Source organism: Oncorhynchus kisutch, linkage group LG12, assembly GCF_002021735.2.
Source record: "Oncorhynchus kisutch isolate 150728-3 linkage group LG12, Okis_V2, whole genome shotgun sequence".
Taxonomy (NCBI): domain Eukaryota; kingdom Metazoa; phylum Chordata; class Actinopteri; order Salmoniformes; family Salmonidae; genus Oncorhynchus; species Oncorhynchus kisutch.
In genome coordinates this window covers 37901771-37921449 of record NC_034185.2, presented here as the reverse complement: position 1 = coordinate 37921449, position 19679 = coordinate 37901771, and the positions used below count along the sequence as shown (strand labels likewise).

At 45.4% G+C, this 19679-nt stretch overlaps 1 protein-coding gene across 4 annotated transcripts in view; it reads right to left on the bottom strand.

Moving 5' to 3' along the window:
• Window positions 1-19679, bottom strand: part of LOC109900967 (serine/threonine-protein kinase PAK 5) — a 112496-nt gene that overhangs the window by 11507 nt on the left and 81310 nt on the right. For all 4 annotated transcript variants that reach the window (XM_031837512.1, XM_031837510.1, XM_020496900.2 and 1 more), the window contains 4 exons: window positions 10670-11572; window positions 2282-2488; window positions 1962-2103; window positions 1626-1780 (listed from right to left, as the gene is read on the bottom strand). In XM_031837512.1, the coding sequence (XP_031693372.1) occupies window positions 1626-1780; window positions 1962-2103; window positions 2282-2488; window positions 10670-11572 (1407 nt within the window). The remainder of the gene's footprint in view (window positions 1-1625; window positions 1781-1961; window positions 2104-2281; window positions 2489-10669; window positions 11573-19679) is intronic.

Below are 19679 nucleotides of genomic sequence, written 5' to 3'. Positions count from 1 at the left end.
AGTGTGACAAAGTTGTCCTTGCTGTGCACCAGAGGTTTAACATCAAAAGGACTGGTTCTTTCCAAAAATGTCTGATATGTATTTAAGAACACAGGTAAAATGTGGATGCTAAAAGTAGAATGAAATCCAAAATCTATGAAACAGACAGCATGGCTTCCTTACTTGTGGAATTCCCACACACCAGTGTGCTCTACACAGCCTAAAAATGTCCGCCACCAACCCTACAGAATAGGGTGTGATTGGCAGATGTCTTTACTGTGTAGATATGAATCGTGCAATGAAACTGGGCCCGGTTAGAAACATACAACATTGAAATACTAAAACAGTTTGAAGGATTATAAGTGTCCAGTGAAGATGTCATCCTCAAGTAGACAGGAATTCTAGTTTGAATCGCATTGCAAATGGTCCACCATTTGACCTCGGACCAGCTCTGATAAGCTTTTAGTTTCACAATGGTGTCGATTGCCTGCCTAATGTCCTAGAAATAAACTAACGCTGCTAAACTTGCTAGCTAACTCAACCACACTTTGCCTGCTTCAACTTCAGCTTTACCTAGATATTGATGAATTGGTAACTGGCTAATTATGAAGCTTGAAAGCAAATGATGTAGGCTACAGTGCCCTCCAAGTATTGAACACAGATCAGTTGCTCTTCCAAAAACGTAGACTTGAGATTCAATTTGAATGAATGAGGTTAGTACATAATGCCTTGTTATTTTGGGGTACTTGTAAGCATATTTTTTTTACATTCTAGTCCTATCCAGATTTAGGTTGAATCTAAAATGTCAATGGCTACATTACATGCTGGAATTCATTAAACGATAAGAATAGCAGGTATCAATAATCCTCTGTATCACAAATGATGAAATGAATGTATTTGCAATCTTTTTTTTGCTAATTTGGTTGTTGCTATGGAAGCTTAATGAAAAGGGATTAGATTGGGGTGTTAATAGGATAACATTAAGCTTCAATATAGCACGCCCACGCACACACGCACGCACACACACACACACACACACACACACACACACACACACACACACACACACACACACACACACACACACACACACACACACACACACACACACACACACACACACACACACACACGTATTAATATTAATATCGATGTGGGTGCGAAGATATGCAAGGACAAGATACTTCATGTCTCTTGTTAACATACTGTAAGTCATGCCACCCACTTAATCCAAACAGAAATCCCTTCATGACATAAATACTGTGGCTGACTACTGAGTAACAGCTCTACTGTCTTGCTATATAGCAGGCAGGAATGATACAGTAGGGTAGAGATAAAAGGCTTGGCTCACCTCGTTCCAGATCCAAAATAATGTTAGCTTGTTGCCTTGGCAACATCTAAATCAGGTTCACTAACATAATGCTCTGATCAAAACATCTGAGGGACAGAAAATACTCGTACGTGAGGAAGCCTAATCTGAGAGACTAAATAATAATAATAACAATAATTTCACAATTTTGACTGTTGAAATTAGAGGCCTGCGCTTTCTTACCTAAAACTTTGAGTCTATTAAAAGAAAAATAACACAGCACCAAAATCGCTTGGTATCTACTGGGACAAACAACCCCTGACCCCTGACCCCTCACCTCATTGAAGAGCAGTTCTCTCCTCTGCTGTTTCCTCAAGTCCATCTTCTTGACGGCCACCTGCTTGCCACTATGCTTCTCACTGGCGATGCACACGATGCCCGTCGAGCCCTCGCCAATCTTTATGAAACTCTCCAGGTACTCCCTGGGGTCACCTGGGGTCAGAGACAGACAGATATTCAATGTCTGCTACGCACAGAAAGATACTTTATCTACGAACCGTCTGCACATTATCGACAAACTAGCAAAAGAACTTCTCTGCCTAGAAACGGTATATTTCAACTCCTGTGATGTGGGATGTACTTGTGCTTCTTTCTTAGGCTCCTCTCTATTTACCTGGGTTGACGACGAGCTGCAAGGCAGCCCTGAACTGTTCGTGGGAGACCCTGGAGGGCTGGGCATCTGAACTGGAGCCCCAGGAGGGAGGGGGGTAGGCCCCCGGGGGGATGTAAGGGGACGATGGCTGGGAGTATGCCCCCTGGAGGAGAGAGCCGGTTAATACCTCCACTCCATTGTCGGTGATGATCTTTGCAGTGACACACCTGCTTCTCTGAGAGTCATACGTAATTGTAGGTCAAAATCTGTTTTGATCGTTCAAAGAGATACGCATGCAGTCATGCAAACACGCACGCACGCTTGCATCACAGTAGACCCACCTGTGGAGTGTATGGCGGGCTGGGCTGTGAGGGTGGGTGGTGGTAGGGGGAGGGTTTATAGTGGTGGAACACAGGGGGGTACTGGAGTCCGGGGGGGTAGCCAGAGGGCTTGCTGTGGCTTTGAGGTAGTTTGAGGGGCCCGCGCGGGTATGTGTCAGACCCTGGGACCTGGGGACTCCCGTCCCAAGACGACTGGTCGTAATCACCCTGCGAGAGACGGAAGACAGAAAGAGACAGTGTTAAAAACACAGCTAATACCCTGAAAACCTAAGCCATTTAAGCTAGATGAACTCATATTAAAATAACAAGCTAATAGAACGGTAGCCGACTCAAAAGTATGATCTTATATAAGTGCAAACCCCGTTTACGCTGGGCCGCCATACAACACATAGGAAAGACAACCTCACCAAACAACAGAGACTCTGCTTACTTGCATTCTGAATATAAAACTGTCAGAGATATTTCTCTCCCTCCTCAGTTTCTGTTAATTTTGAAATACCAGCTGCTGTCCCTGTGACCTGAGTAGGTACATTACCCCTGGACAGGTGTAACGGAGGGCGTTTAGTCGAAGGGACAGGGGCTATACTTTATCATTAATACCCCACACAGACCCAAACAATGTTCCTCCATTACCCCATCCATCATACAGATGCTTTTAGGCCAGGGAACCCCCAGATCTGGGGCAACGCTCCACATCGTTTCCCTCCTTAGTCTCGTTTACAGTACCTGTTAGATTATATTCCTACAGTAGACTGTATTGGAGGGGGGGGTGGACTATGTTACCCAGTGTGGTTGCAGGGTTGTGCTCCAGCCACACGGTAACAATCAAGACTTTGAGTAGAAGACTCAGGTTTGAAGCTGCTCAGTTCGAGCAAAACCTGATTGTCCATCTTCACTCTATTCTGCCTCTCTCGCTCATTCCCTCTCTTTCCCTCTCTCTCTCTCTCAAATTCAAAATCAGATTGATTTATTGGCATGAAATACAATTTGTAGATATTGCCATTCCCAAAGCAGTATAGTGGTACAGCATTTCAGTAAATAAAGTACAATGCAATGAGGATAATGAAATGCAGTTCATTTCAGTAATAATGATAGTACATATAATAATGTGTACACTACTGCTGTTGTATTGTGTAATCTTCAGTCGATACATGTAATTAAATAAAAATGCAATAAAAGGCTAATAAACAACAAAATGTACATGGATGATGGCTACACTATGTATTACTTGTAAGTTATATACAATGTAAATACTGTACTTCAGGGAATTAATGGTCATGGGATGTTCCTCAGGCTATGGCAATCATATTACATATCTGGCATTACTATTGCTGGTTTCTCCCTCGCCCAGAATAATCCCCAGCTTTATGTCATTAGTGAATGCACATAAATTGGCAATTGATTGAGATATTTTCTTGAACATATATTCTCTTATTTGGGAGTATTTCTCACAGTCGAGGAAAACCTCCCTCTCTCTTTCTCTCCCTCTCTCTCTCTCTCTCTCTCTCTCTCTCTCTCTCTCTCTCTCTCTCTCCTTCTCTCTCTCTCTCTCTCTCTCTCTCCTCTCTCTCTCTCTCTCTCTCTCTCTCTCTCTCTCTCTCTCTCTCTCTCTCTCTCTCTCTCTCTCTCTCTCTCTCTCTCTCTCTCTCTCTCTCTCTCTCTCTCTCTCTCTCTCTCTCTCTCTCTCTCTCTCTGTGTGTGCTGGGGTGGCTTAAAGCTGTTTCTCCATGTCCTAGGTGGGTGGTGATGAGTCATAAATCTAGCTTGGAGAGAGGTGACAAAGGGACACTTCTCTCCCTGACACTAAACATTATGCATTGTGAGTGGGACCTTGCATTCTGCCTTCTGCATGAGAGGAATCACAAACAGAAAGCAAGAGTATGGTGTGTGTGTTTGTGTGTGAATCAGTCACTGAGTCCCCCTCCCTTCTCCTTGTTCCTGCCCTTCAGTTTTACTCTACCAGGTAGTACATCTAGAGGTGTTTATGGCATCACGACTCACCAGTAACTCTGTATAAATGTGAGGTGCCGTGAACTGGTTATACAAGGTATTTACAGTGTTATTACCTAAGAATACAGCAGAGCCAAACATGTATGACTTGAATTGAAAAAAGGATTCAAAAGGTAACATTGTATGATTCTGATTATAATATAGGTTCACTCTTAATATTATGTTGCACAAATACCTTTATTTAAATTTTTTTTTAAACATATTTATATTTAGACTTATTTTGAAGCCTTATTTAATCCTAATGTCGTTATTTTATTAGGTACATTATCAGCGAAGAACTCCAAATACTGTGTTTGCCTAAATTGATTTTTAAAAGTACACTAAATTATAGCTGTGAACAGCACCTGGTCATACAGGATAGTACCGCGCTGAGATATATAATATCTAGGCTAATAATCCATCTGGTGAAGACTAGCTGCCTCCAGTACTGAGGAGATGATGCTCTGACTTCCGGAGTTAATGACATTACCTCCCAGAACACACACTCCCCCCAAACATACACTCTGAAAGGACACACACACCCCTCGAACACACACTCCCCCCAAACATACACTCTGAAAGGACACACACACCCCTCGACACACACTCTAACCGGACATGAATAGTCTCATAATAAAAACCTGATGACAAGAAAGAGGCAGGGCAGGAGGAGGAAATCTCTCTCTCTCTCTCTCTCTCTCTCTCTCTCTCTCTCTCTCTCTCTCTCTCTCTCTCTCTTCTCCCTCTTCTCTCTCTCTCTCTCTCTTCTCTCTCTTCTCTCTCTTCTCTCTCTCTCTCTCTCTCTCTCTCTCTCTCTCTTTTCTCTTTCTCTCTCTCTCTCTCTCTCTCTCTCTCTCTCTCTCTCTCTCTCTCTCTCTCTCTCTCTTCTCTCTCTTCTCTCTCTTCTCTCTCTTCTCTCTCTCTCTCTCTCTCTCTCTCTCTCTCTCTCTCTCTCTCTCTCTCTCTCTCTCTCTCTCTCTCTCTCTCTCTCTCTCTCTCTCACTCTCCCCCTCTCTCCTCCCCATCTCTTCTCTCTCTCTCTCTCTCTCTCACACACACACACACACACAAACACACACACTCCTCCAGCTACACACACACACACACACAGAGAGTAAGAGGAGGGTTGGGTTGATGTGTGGGGATGGTGGTATAATTACGTGGCGTGGACTTGTTTAATCAATCACTGTGAAGCGGCGGTGCTCCTCACGGCCCGCAGGAGGGACGGGGCTACTCTCCAGACCCCCTATCGTTGGCGGGCCCCGGAGGCTGGCTGTCAGCCAAGGGTCTCCTGATCCATGTTGGTTAAACGCGCATCAATCTGAATTTGGCAGGGTAATCAACAACCCAACTGAACTGTGAAATTGAATTCCGCGCTGGAACATCGTTGGGCCGTTTTTATGCGAAGGCTGCAGAAAGGAGAAAGTGCCGCAACATCAATTTGTCACGAGAGCTGCTGCCGAGGCAGTGGAGGAGTAGCTACGTGTGTGTGTGTGTCTGTGTGTGTGTGTGTGTGTCTGTGTGTGTGTGTGTGTCTGTGTGTGTGTGTGTCTGTGTGTCTGTGTGTTGTGAGCCCGTGCTGTCTACTGTTATAACCCCACTGGCTCACAACAAAAGGGGGATTTTGTTCAATGACTGAATTGAAAGAGAAAGAGAGAGAGAGAGGAGAGAGAGAGAGAGGAGAAGTGGGTTCATTACAAGGTCCATGAGGCAGGAAGAATGGTGCTTCTTAAGCTGCCAGATCACTTACAACACGCTTTTGTTTTTTGTTCTTTTTTTCCTACCGATGTTAGGAATCTCCTACACGCGTCATGACACATATCTTGCGACTGTTTTTTTTCTCCCAATACCTCTATATGATCTCCTACATCTTTTTCAGATGGAACTCAATAGCGTGTCACGTAGTGAATTTGGTTTCAACGATAGACCTCATAGGCCTTTCTTAAGGTGTATGAAGTATAGTCAGCTGCAGTAGATTCCTGTCTTGCTCCAATCACAAGCATTTGTAACAACAACAAATAACTCTCACCACAAAAACACTATTTCTGTTTCTACCTCTGTGTGTATTGTGGATGTTTACTAAGGCATTGGAGGTGAAGTGGCTTTCATCAGGGCACCCTAGGGTTAATATCAGCAGATGCATTACTACTGTAACACCAGATGTCCAGTACAGTACTACAGTGGACAGCCTCCTCTCCTCAGCTCATACGGAGCACAAATGTTCGTACAGTTTCAGTACATACTGAGTGTACAAAGTATTAGGAACACCTGCTACTTCCATGACACAGACTGACCAGGTGAATCCAGGTGAAAGATATGATCCCTTATTGATGTTACTTGTTAAATCCACTTCAATCCGTGTAGATGAAGGGGAGGAGACGGGTTAAAGAAGGATTTTGAAGCCTTGAGACAATTGAGACATGGATTGTACATGGTTGCCATTCAGAGGGTGAGTGGGCAAGACAAAAGATTTAAGTGTCTTTGAACGGGGTATGGTTGTAGGTGCCAGGCGCACTGGTTTATGCCAAGAACTGCAACGCTGATGGGTTTTTCACGCTCAACAGCTTCCCGTGTGTATCAAGAATGGTCCACCACCCAAAGGACACCCAGTCAACTTGACACAACTGTGGGAAGCATTGGAGTCAACATGGGCCAGCATCCCTGTGGAACGCTTTCGACACCTTGTAGAGTTTGAGGCTGTTCTGAGGGCAAACGGGGGATACAACTCAATAGGAAGGTGTTCCTAATGTTTTGTACACTCAGTGTCTATCAGTGTAACACATTTTGTTCTTGCCCTCTGTTTGTTTGTGTTCTGAATATCGTACATGGTTCGACAAAGGAAACAGATGGATAAACAGTTCTCGTGTTGGTGTATAATAGCTACACGTAACGATCAGACAGAGAGTCGGTGACTGAGGGAGATGGGGACGGGACGTTCGACGGCTCATTCCTCTGCACAGTTCAATGAAAGGTCACTGTTTCAGCACTGGGATGTCCGCTTGCTATTCACCTTCCCGATTATCACACAGGCGTTTGTCCGGGCAGAGGCAACAAAAGATACACCATCTGCACATGCACAACTTCCCAAACCCATGATGTTCTTCAACCCTGCTCTCGGAGAGGGATGGTGTGCACACTTTTGTTTTAGCCCAGCACTAACACACCTGGTTTATTAAGAAATCATCACGCCTTGTTGTTGTTGTTGTTGTCGCTAAAAGATGTTAGTCCTGGTTTGATCAGAAACCCTGCATACACATGCTACTGCAGCTCTACAGGACCAGGACTAGCAGGGGGGGGGGAAGAACACTGCAGTAGATGGTTGATTATTATGGCATCTCCATGAGGTCTAGGCCTGCAAGTCACCTGTCCAGCTCTCTGTGTGTCGCTTCACTGGCGCCTAACTGAAGCTGATATAGGGGACTGCAATTGCAGAGTGGTATTTATTTGCTTGGGCCTCGTACACTTCACACACACACACACACTATCTGTCATTCTGCCCCTGAACAAGGCAGTTAACCCAGTGTTCCTAGGCTGTCGTTGAAAATATGAATTTCTTCTTAACTGACTTGCCTCGTTAAATAAAGGTATAATAAAATATAAATAAAAAATGATCTCTAGATGTTCTCAGAAGTGTGTCTTCTCCTCTAGAAAACAAAAGCAATCAGTGAAACCTTCTGTTTTCCCAGTTACTTTGAAAGAGACTACGCTCCCGATTATAATTCCACTCCACGCAGCTCTTCTCTAATCTATAGGAATGTGTCTGTCCGCAGTATATCTGCAGTTGCAGGTCAAAGAGTAAGGAGTGATGGCACAAGATAGTCTTAGCGCTCAAATAGAAGACTTCTCTCTCGCCCCTCTTCCCCGGCCCCTCTCTCCTTCATGTCCTTCTCTCTCAGTCCCCCCCCCCCCCATCCTTCTCTCTCAGATGAACTGTGGTATTGGACTGACGCCAGTTTATCTCGTCTTCCTCCTCTCGTCCAAATGTCTCCCCTCTCCCTCCCCCTCTCCCACCCCCGTTTGGACTGTGTTATCGGCTTGACGACGGCCCAGTGTTGTGGCGTTCATTGATTCTAGCGCGGCTTCTGTAAAGGCAATTCTGTGTCTGTGGCAGAGCCTTCCTCCACTGGGGAACAGTAGATTAACTACTGACACTAGATCCATCACACAGAGGTGAGGAGGAGAGGAGAGGAGAGAGGGAGGAGAAATGGGGAGGAAGGAAAGGAGAGGATAGGGGTAGATGAGAAGAGGGGGGGGGGCGAGAAGAGGGAAGGGAGAAATAAAGAGGGGGAGACGACAGGAGGGGAGAGGAGGAGAGGAAAGTAGATTGGGTAGAAGAGAGGAGCGAGGGAAGAGGAGAAAGGAGAGATGCAACTGGGGAGATAACACTGCATCATCTCTTTAAACCGGGAAGGGGTGGATACATGGGAGGCTAATGCATCTGTGTAATGTTCTCTGCACTGGTTTCAATGGGTTTGTCAGAAAGGGCTGTCATTCCAATGTCGTGGAAAAAGGCTACTATAGCTCAGCGTATGCACATTCAACATTTGCACCTTCCAGTTTATTAGGTACTTCAGAGAGAAATGCTGCCTAGCTCTTACAGGGCCTTCGGAAAGTATTCAGACCCCTTGACGTTTTCGACATTTTGTTACGCTGCAGCCTTATTTTAAAATTGATTGAATAAAAAACAATCCTCAGCAATCTACACACAATACCACATAGTGACAAATTGAAAACAGGTTTTTAGAAATGTTTGCAAAATGTATGAAACTTAAAAACAGGAATACCTTATTTACATACAGTTGAAGTCGGAAGTTTACATACACTTAGGTTGGAGTCATTAAACTCGTTTTTCAACCACTCAACCACCATTTCTTGTTAACAAACTATGGTTTTGGCAAGTCGGTTAGGACATCTACTTTGTGCATGACACAAGTAATTTTTCCAACAATTTTTACAGACAGATTATTTCACTTATAATTCACTGTATCACAATTCCAGTGGGTCAGACGTTTACATACACTAGGTTGACTGTGCCTTTAAACAGCTTGGAAAATTCCAGAAAATGATGTCATGGCTTTAGAAGCTTCTGATAGGCTAATTGACATCATTTGAGTCCTACCTTCAAATTCAGTGCCTCTTTGCTTGACATCATGGGAAAATCAAAAGAAATAAGCCAAGACCTCAGAAAATAATTGTAGACCTCCACAAGTTTGGTTCATCCTTGGGAGCAATTTCCAAATGCCTGAAGGTACCACATTCATCTGTACAAACAATAGTACGCAAGTATAAACACCGGGTACCGTCATACCGCTCAGGAAGGAGACGCGTTCTGTCTCCAAAGATGAACGTACTTTTGTGCGAAATGTGCAAATCAATCCCAGAACAACAGCAAAGGACCTTGTGATGATGCTGAAGGAAACAGGTACAAAAGTATCTATATCCACAGTGAAACGAGTCCTATATCGACATAAATTGAAAGGCTGCTCAGCAAGGAAGAACCCACTGGCTCCAAAACAGCCATAAATAAGCCAGACTACGGTTTGCCACTGCACATGGGGACAAAGATCGTACTTTTGGGAGAAATGTCCTCTAGTCTGATGAAACAAAAATAGAACTGTTTGGTCATAATGACCATCGTTATGTTTTGAGGAAAAACGGGGAGACTTGCAAGCTGAAGAACACCATCCCAACCGTGAAGCACGGGGGTGGCAGCATCATGTTGTGGGGGTGCTTTGCTGCAGGAGGGACTGGTGCACTTCACAAAATAGATAAATAAAATTATAATATAATAAAATGATATGGCTATATTGAAGCAACATCTCAAGACATCAGTCAGGAAGTTAAAGCTTGGTTGCAAATGAGTCTTCCAAATGGACAATGACCCCAAGCATACTTCCAAAGTTGTGTCAAAATGGCTTAAGGACAACAAAGTCAAGGTATTGGAGTACCAAAAGATTTCTGCAGCTTTGAAGGTCCCCAAGAACACAGAAGAAGTTTGGAACCACCAAGACCTTGAAGCTGCCAAAGGTGTATGTAACATATGTAAATGTGATATATCTGTTTTTTAATTTTTTTTATAAATTAATACAAAATCATAAAAACCTGTTTTGCTTTGTCACTGTCGGGTTTTGTGTGTGGAGATTGATGAGGGAAAAAAACTAATGTAATACATTTTAGAATAAGGCTGTAACCTAACAAAATGTGCATAAAGTCAATGGATCTGAATACTTTACGAAGTATCACCTGATTCAAATGATTATCAAAACTGGACTATTTGGAAAAGTATCTTGAAAATAGTAGAAAATAATACACTGCTAACATACTGGATGTGTCTTTCCTTGGCAATAACATTTCCCGGCTCAGATTAGAGAGAAAATAAACACACCAGCCCAGACGTACCTTGGCCATGGCCTGTGAGTTGGTGAGAGTCTCTGAGAGGCGTGGGTAGGTGTAGGAGCTGTAGGGGTGTGTCTGAGGGGGACTCTTAAAAGCCCCGCTGGCCCCATAGGGCACGTTGGGCTCCTGGAGGCCGGACCCCGACCTGGAGCGCTGTCTGATGGCCGGCGTGGGGCTGGTCTGCATCACGTACGACGACTTAGGCCTCTTCTCGTACTCGTCTCTGGACATGCCGCTGTAGCTCCACTCGCTATCTGGGTAGTTGATTTGCTCGCTGTGCAGCGAGGCTCGCGACGGTGTCCCCACCATCGACGCATCCCGGTAGTCCTGACTGGACGAACCGCCTACGGAAGCCCGGTAGTACCCCCCTGTCGTGGACCCGGCAGACCCCCCTGCGCTTCCCACCCCGGACCCAGATCCCACCTCGTCGGCCAAGCGCGCCCCTGCCACCTTGCTCTCCAAGTATGTGTGGTAGTCCGGAGGCAGCTTGGCGTAATCGGTCTTCTGAGGCATGGCGTCGGGGTAGAAGGGAACGCGGGTGGCGTGGGTGAGGTGGCCGTTCTGTTTGGGGAAGCGGTAGTGTCTCCCCACGGCCCAGTCCCCATCTAGAGCGAAGCCTTTACCATCCTTCCTGTAGGGCTCCAGAGAGAAGTCCCTACTGGAGGTGTCCAGGTCACAGGAGTAGCGGGAGTAGTAGTGGCTGAAGCCGTTCTCCTCAGGGGCGTTGGGGTGGGGGTGTGGAGGGTGGTGGGAGGGGGGTTTGGGGGCCCCGGACCCGGCCTGGTGGGGGCCCGTAGGGCTCTCTTTACGCAGGGAGTTTGAACGTGTCACAGAGATGCTGTCGAACTCCTCCAGGAGACCATTGATGGACGTGTCCTTCGGGGGCCGGTTCCCTCGAACGATGGTCTGGGGAACAGACAGTAAACACACAGTTAACGTACTGTAGCTACGCATCGCAGTGAGGGAACCATAGAAATAGAATGGAATAGGAAGATCCATTCTAGTAATTATATTTCTATGAAAGTAACTACCTGCCCATGCACAGTAGATGGACACAGTTAACGTGCTGTAGCTACGCATCGCAGTGAGGGAACCATAGAAATAGAATGGAATGGGAACGTCCATTCTAGTAATTATATTTCTATGAAGGGAACTACCTGCCCATGCACAGTAGATGGATAATAAGTAGCCATGATGATACAAAGGAAATATCTGTACTATCAATGGAAATATTAATAGAAATTGTTCCATTGAGTAACATTCCTCTGAGCTGATGTGTATTATGTGTTTTGTGAGAAAATTTAAATGAGAGAGAACCGAATGCCTACTTCTCTTATAGCAACAATAGGCATGTCCACACAGCCTGGTCTAATAGACTAGACGTAACATAGTAAACATATGTCCAGGACACTCAAATGAGTACGATATGTTACATTTAGCATGGTTACTTAAGACAGAATATTACTTAATTAAGGCAAAAATGAAATTAGGCTGGTTAGTCGGGGTGGATGGGCATGCATATAACAAACGTTTATGAATTCAAAGGTTGCGTGCTCAAATCGCATCGCAAACAACTTTCGAGTTTGAGCTAATTAGCAACTTTACAACTTTTTAGCTACTTTGCAACTACTTAGCATGTTATCTAACCCTTCCCCTAACCCTAACCTTAACCCTTTAACTTAATCCCTAACACTAACCTTTACCTTAACCTTAAACCCTAATCCCTAGCCCACCTAACGTTAGCCACCTAGCTAACATTAGCGTTAGCTACCTAGCCACCTAGCTAATGTTTACCACAACAAATTGGAATTCGTAACATTTCATACTTTTTGCAAATTCGTAACATATTGTACAAATTGCAATTAGTAAGATATTGTAAGATATTGTACTAATTGGAGTGTCCCTGAGTCCAAGTCGCTCCACAACCCACTGTCAGTGTGAGTTGGAGAAAGGACTAAAATAGCTACCCTGAAATGTGAGAAGAGGAGAAAGCAAAACATATATTGGGAAAGATTATGTTCTATCCCATTTCTTTCCCAAAAGATAAGCTTCAATTTCAGTGGGAGGAACTGATCAGGCCACATTAGGCGAAAGAAACGCACATCTGTTTAGGCGAGGTGCTGGCTAGCGGAGTAGAACACTTGAAAAAGAAAAGGAGAGCTGCACACTCGAGGAGCTCAGAAGCACTAATTGAATAACATCATGACAAACATTTTGACAGACAAGCTGTCTTGTACCCTGATGAAGACAGCTTGTCTGTCAAAATGTTAGTTATTAGGTTACTCAATTATTGCTTCTGAGCTCCTAGAGTGTGCAGCTCTCCTTTTCTTTTTCACATGAATAATCGTGACATTTGGTGCACTGCATTTACACCCCGCTTACACACACACACACACACACACACACACACACACACACACACACGCGCGCGCGCGCGCACACACACACACAGTTGCACACATACACACGCACACGCACCCACACCACACACTGCTGCTTCAAACCCCTAATGCAACTGAAACAACAGCAGCATTGCTCATCCTCTCCTACCCACGGTAAGCTCTTTACACAGCAGAGAGGGCTGCGTGTGTGTGTGGCGTGTGTACGGTCGCGGTGTGTGCAGATCTCTGTGAGGGGAATCAAAGCCCTGTGTGTCTCTGCCTCCAGAGGATCAAAACAATGTGAGGTTAACATGAGGGTTAGGGCAACAGAGGATGGCACAGCTTTTTCTCTCTCTCTCTCTCTCTCTCTCTCTCTCTCTCTCTCTCTCTCTCTCTCTCTCTCTCTCTCTCTCTCTCTCTCTCTCTCTCTCTCTCTCTCTCTCTCTCTCTCTCTCTCTCTCTCTCTCTCTCTCTCTCTCTCTCTCTCTCTCTCTCTCTCTCTCTCTCTCTCTCTCTCTCTCTCTCTCTCTCTCTCTCTCTCTCTCTCTCTCTCTCTCTCTCTCTCTCTCTCTCTCTCTCTCTCTCTCTCTCTCTCTCTCTCTCTCTCTCTCTCTCTCTCTCTCTCTCAACCATGGATTCTGCTCTGTATCAGAGAATACTACAGGAGAATGTCAGACCATCCATCTGTGAGCTGAAGCTAAAGCGCAGCTGGGTCATGCAGCAAGACAATGATCCAAAACACACAATCAAGTCTACATGAAAATGGCTAAAAAGCAACAAATTTGAAGTTATGGAATGGCATAGTCAAAGTCCAGACCTATTCCCAATTGAGATGTTGTAGCAGGACTTGAAACGGAAGAGTGGGCCAAAATTCCTCCACAGCATCTGATTACTGGTGACTGATCAACAACTACAGGGAGTGATTGGTTGGCGTCATTGCAGCTAAAGGTGGCACAACCAGTTATTGAGTGTAAGGGGCTAATTACCTTTTCACACAGGGGAATTGAGTGTTGCATAACTATGTTTATGAAAGAAATGAAATAAGTATGTAATTGTTGTGTTATTTGTTCACTCAGGTTCCCTTTATCTAATATTCGGTTTTGGTTGCAGATCTGACAACATTCAGTATCAAAAATTAGAAAGGGGGGTAAATATTTTTCATTGCTCTGTACGTCCCAGATTGTAGGGGTTGTGCCTGAAATCTGTTAGAAATATATAACGTTTGGTACAGAACCTTTAGAATCAATTTATTTTCAATTCAAGAGATTCATTGAAATTCAAATTCAGGAGTTCAATGTGTAATTTGGGAAGGCTGAATGTAAATCATGAACACTCACTAATTCAATTGGCAGGGAGCACTGGAGAGTGTCAATTATTTAATAAAACATTAACCTTGTTTGGTTGAAAATCCATAACCTCTGTATAGGAGACAGAGAGAGAGAGAGAGGAAAGAGAGAGGGCGAGAGAGAGTGAGAGAGAGAAAGCAAGAGAGAGACACACGCAAGGTTAATTGTGTGCCAGATCACTGTCAAGCGTCCCGACATCACGTAAAGTCGGTGCTGGATATCTTCCCATTATTTTGAATTAAGGTCTGATAGTTTGGAGTACCAAGCTCTCTCTCTCTCTCTCTCTCTCTCTCTCTCCCTTCTTGGTTATTCACAGTGTCTCGGTGGTGACAGCAGCCATATTTCAGAGTGCCGAGACTCTGGCCCATCCGCCGGTGAGAAGTTGTAATAGATCTAGTCTCTATCCCACTGTCTGTATAAATGTCTGTTTCTCTGTGTCTGTCTGTCCATCTGTCTGCTCAAGGTAAGCACTGGTAGAGAAGAAGGGCAGAGGGGAGAGGGTAAGGCAGAAGGAGGAGAGGAGATCTAGTCTTTTTGCTGTGTACTTTATGCTGTGCTCCCTTTTGCCCTCAGAACAGCCTCAAACTCTACAAGGCGTCGAAAGCGTTCCACAGGGATGCTGGCCCATGTTGACTCCAATGCTTCCCACAGTTGTGTCAAGTTGTCTGGGTGTCCTTTGGGCGGTGGACCATTCTTGATACACACGGGAAGCTGTTGAGCATTAAAACCCAGCAGCGTTGCAGTTTTGACACACTCAAACTGGTGTGCCTGGCACCTACTACTATACCCTGTTCAAAGGCACTTGAATCTTTTGTCTTTCCCATTCACTGGGATGGATGGCACAAATACACAATCCATGTCTCAATTGCCTCAATTGCCTCTTTAACCTGTCTCCTCCACTTCATCTAGACTGGTTGAGGTGGATTTTTGAGTGGAATGGCAACGAAGGAGATGGCCGCTGTTTTACAATCCCGTCACAAATTGTGCTATTGTGTATGTTTTTTCGCGTTATTACTCACCCCGTACTGGAGGAATTCTTCTTCTTCGACGAGTCAGACGGGAAGGATTTACTCCAGACACCCGACAAGGCCCTCATCCCCGTCATCAGCATGTTAAATGTGCAACCAGAGGGGAAAAAAACTCTAGACCACCTTTACTCTAGACCACAGATACGCGTACAAAGCTCTCCCTCGCCCTCCATTTGGCAAATCTGACAATAATTCTATCCTCCTGATTCCTGCTTACAAGCAAAAACTAAAGCGGTAACTCTGCAGTGACTCGATCAATAAGAAAGTGGTCAGATGAAGCAGATGCTAAGCTACAGGACTGTTTTGCTAGAACAGACTGGAATGAGTTCTGGGATTCTTCCGATGGCATTGAGGAATACACCACATCAGTCACTGGCTTCATCAATAAGTGCATCGATGACATCATCCCCACAGTGACCGTACGTACATACCCCAACCAGAAGCAGTGGATTACAGGCAACATTCGCACTGAGCGAAAGGGTAGGGCTGCCGCTTTCAGGGAGCAGAACTCTAAGCCGGAAGCTGATAAGACATCCCTCTATGCCCTCCGACGAACCATCAAACAGGCAAAGCGTCAATACAAGACTAAGGTTGAATCGTACTACACCGGCTCCGATGCTTGTCGGATGTAGCAGGGCTTGCAAACTATTACAGACAACAAAGGGTAGCACACCCACGAGCTGCCCAGTGACACGAACCTACCAGACAAGCTAAATTACTTCTATGCTCGCTTCGAGGCAAGTAACACTGACACATGCATGAGAGCACCAGCTGTGCCGGACAACTGTGTGATCACGCTCTCTGTAGCCGATGTGAGTAAGACCTTTAAACAGGTCAACATTCACAAGGCCGCAGGGCCAGACGGATTACCAGGACGTGTACTCCGAGCATTCACTGACCAACTGGCAAGTGCCATCACTGACATTTTCAACCTGTCTGAGTCTGTAATACCAACATGTTTCAAGCAGACCACCATAGTCTCTGTGCCCAAGAACACTAAGGTAACCTGCCAAAATGACTATCGACCCGTAGCACTCACATCTGTTGTCATGAAGTGCTTTGAAAGGCTGGTCAAAGCTCACATCAACACCATTATCCCAGAAACCCTAGACCCACCCCAAATTGCATACCGCCCTAACAGATCCACAGATTATACAATCTCTATTGCACTCAACATTGCCCTTTCCCACCTGGACAAAAGGAACACCTATGTGAGAATGTTATTCATTGACTACAGCTCAGCATTCAACGTCATAGTGCCCTCAAAGCTCATCACTAAGCTAAGGAGCTTGGGACTAAACACCTCCCTCTGCAACTGGATCCTGGACTTCCTTATGGGCCGCCCCCAGGTGGTAAGGATAGGGAACAACACATCCGCCACAGTGATCCTCAACACTGGGGCCCCTCAGGGGTGCTTGCTCAGTCCCCTCCTGTACTCCCTGTTCACTCATGACTGCATGCCCAAGCACAACTCCAACACCATCATCAAGTTCGCCGATGACACAACAGTGGTAGGCCTGGTCACCGGCAACGATGAGACAGCCTATAGGGAAGAGGTCAGAGACCTGGCCGTGTGGTGCAGGGACAACAACCTCTCCCTCAACGTGATCAAGACAAAGAAGATGATTGTGGACTACAGGAAAAGGAGGACCGGGCACGTCCCCATTCTCTTCGACGGGGCTGTAGTAGAACAGTTTGAGAGTTGCAAGTTCCTTGGTGTCCACATCACCAACAAACTATCATGGTCCAAACACACTGAGACAGTTGTGAAGAGGTCACAACAAAGTCTATTCCCCCTCAGGAGACTGAAAAGATTTGGCATGGGTCCTCAGATCCTCAAAAGGTTCTATAGTTGCAGCATCGTTGCATCACTGCCTGGTATGGCAACTGCTCGGCCTCCGACCTCCAATGCACTACAGAGGGTAGTGCGGACGGCCCAGTACATCACTGGGGCCCAGCTTCCTGCCATCCAGAACCTATATACCAGTCGGTGTCAGAAAAAGGCCCTAAAAATTGTCAAAGACTCCAGACACCCTAGTCATAGACTGTTCTCTCTGCTACCACACAGGAAGCGGTACCGGAGCGCCAGCCAAGTTGAGGTTCAAAGGGCTTCTTAACAGCTTCTACCCCCAAGCCATAAGACTCCCGAACAGCTAATCAAAGCGCTACCCAGACCCCTCTTTTACGCTGCTGCTACTCTCTGTTTATAATCTATGTATAGTCACTTTAACTCTACCTACACGTACATATTACCTCAACTAACCGGTGCCCCCGCACATTGACTCTGTACCGGTAACCCCTGTATATAGTCTCGCTTGTTATTTTACTGCTGTTGTTTAATTACTTGTTACTTTTATTTCCTATTTTCTACTCATCTATGTTTAACTTAACACTTATTTATAGATTTTTTAAGTACTGTGGCTAAAGGCGTGTAAGTAAGCATTTCACCTGTTGTAGTCGGAGCATGTGACAAATACAATTTGATTTGATTTAACAAGTGACATCAATAAGGGATCATGGCTTTCACTTGGATTCACCTGGTCAGTCTGTGTCATGGAAAGAGCATTGGAAATGTTTTTCACTCTCAGTGTATGTCTGTCTGCTCAATGTACGCCCTGGGAGAGAGGAGTGAGAAGGAGGGAAAGCATGGGGAAGGAGGAAGAGGAAAAGGGAGGAGAAAAGTAGAGGCAAGACAATGAGGGGAGAGGAGCAGGCAGGACAGGGAGACAGGGGAGCCCAAGAGTGGTGTGGTGGTGAGGGGAGGGGAGGGGAGGGGAGGACAGGGGATGGGGGGGATGAAAAATTAGGCTCATTGGGAGATAAGGGCGATTAACCTTGGAGGTAATGAAGGAGGGGAGAGAGGGAAGAGAAGCGAAGGAGGGAGAAATGGAGGGGGGGGGATTAATGAGGTTGCCCTCTGGGTAACTCTTGCCTATAGCCCAGTTTTAGAGCCTACGGTTCACTGGCCACAGCCCTGGGACCATCACACACACACACACACACACACACACACACTCCTCTCCAAGCCGTTCCTCTCAGCTATTATTGGGAGATCCTGGTTGGATACAAATTGGGGTCATGCAATTCTTGTCATATATTGGATTCTTGTCATACTGTATATTCCTAGTGGGTACATACTGACACAGGTGTGTCTCCTACTCCGCCCCCTCATCTCCATTTGTCACACACTGATGCTTTGCACCTACAGTAAACACACCTTAACACACTCTCCCCAACAGCTCCTCCACAACCGTCTCACACACCCTCACACCCTCAACACACCGTACCTCAGGGGCCACTGGCAAACGAGACTAAAACACAATTTGGACATGTTTTGTTGGTTTTGTTTTGTTGGTTTACTCACATAAAACTCTCTTCCAATATCTCCCACCCACTCTCTATGCTCATCTTTGTCTTTCTCTCTTTCTCACCGAGGGCTTTTTATCTGTCACGACTTCCACAGCAGAGAACACACACACACACACACACAGACACACACACACACACACACACACACAACACTGGAGTGTAGTAGCGTATCAGTAAACAATCTCTGGACTGTAGTGTGTTCCTTCCATTTTTTTTGTGAGACAATGTCAAAAGGCCCTTGAGACCCGGGACAAATAACCCTTTTTACAACTCTCCTTCATGGCTCCCTACTGTATCAATGATCTAACTAGAGATCAAGGATGTTGATACAAAAAGAGTACTGATAGGAGCAGGACATATTGTGATCACATTATGTATAAAGTTCTCTTCATTTGCTTATAAGGTTTGACAAACCATTCTCCCAACGTCATTTTCAAACATAATGAAGCATACGTAATGGTGCTTCAGGCCTTTGTGTTCTTGTAATGATATGTTATTAAGCAGGGCAATTCAACCCCTGTATGTCACACCATTCTGTACGCTTGCTCAACATCTTCCTCTACTGTTCTGTTCAGTAGCCTGGGGATGTTTACTCCTCTAGCTCCCTCTACTGGTCATTGTTGGTAACAATAATTGTCTTGACTGACTTGACTGTCCAGAACAGGGTGCAGGGCCAGGACAAAATCACAGTGGGTGCTACGGATAAGTCCTAACAGACGACCCGGGAGAGGATGTCTCAGGTGGAGAAGGAGATCTGGAGCCACTCGCCCATCAAGATCAAACCAGGGGACACACGTAAGGGGAAGATTAACTCTAGGGGCCACATAACGCAGTAATGCTAAGGATGCATCCCAAATGGCACCATATTCCCTATATAGTGTACTTCTTT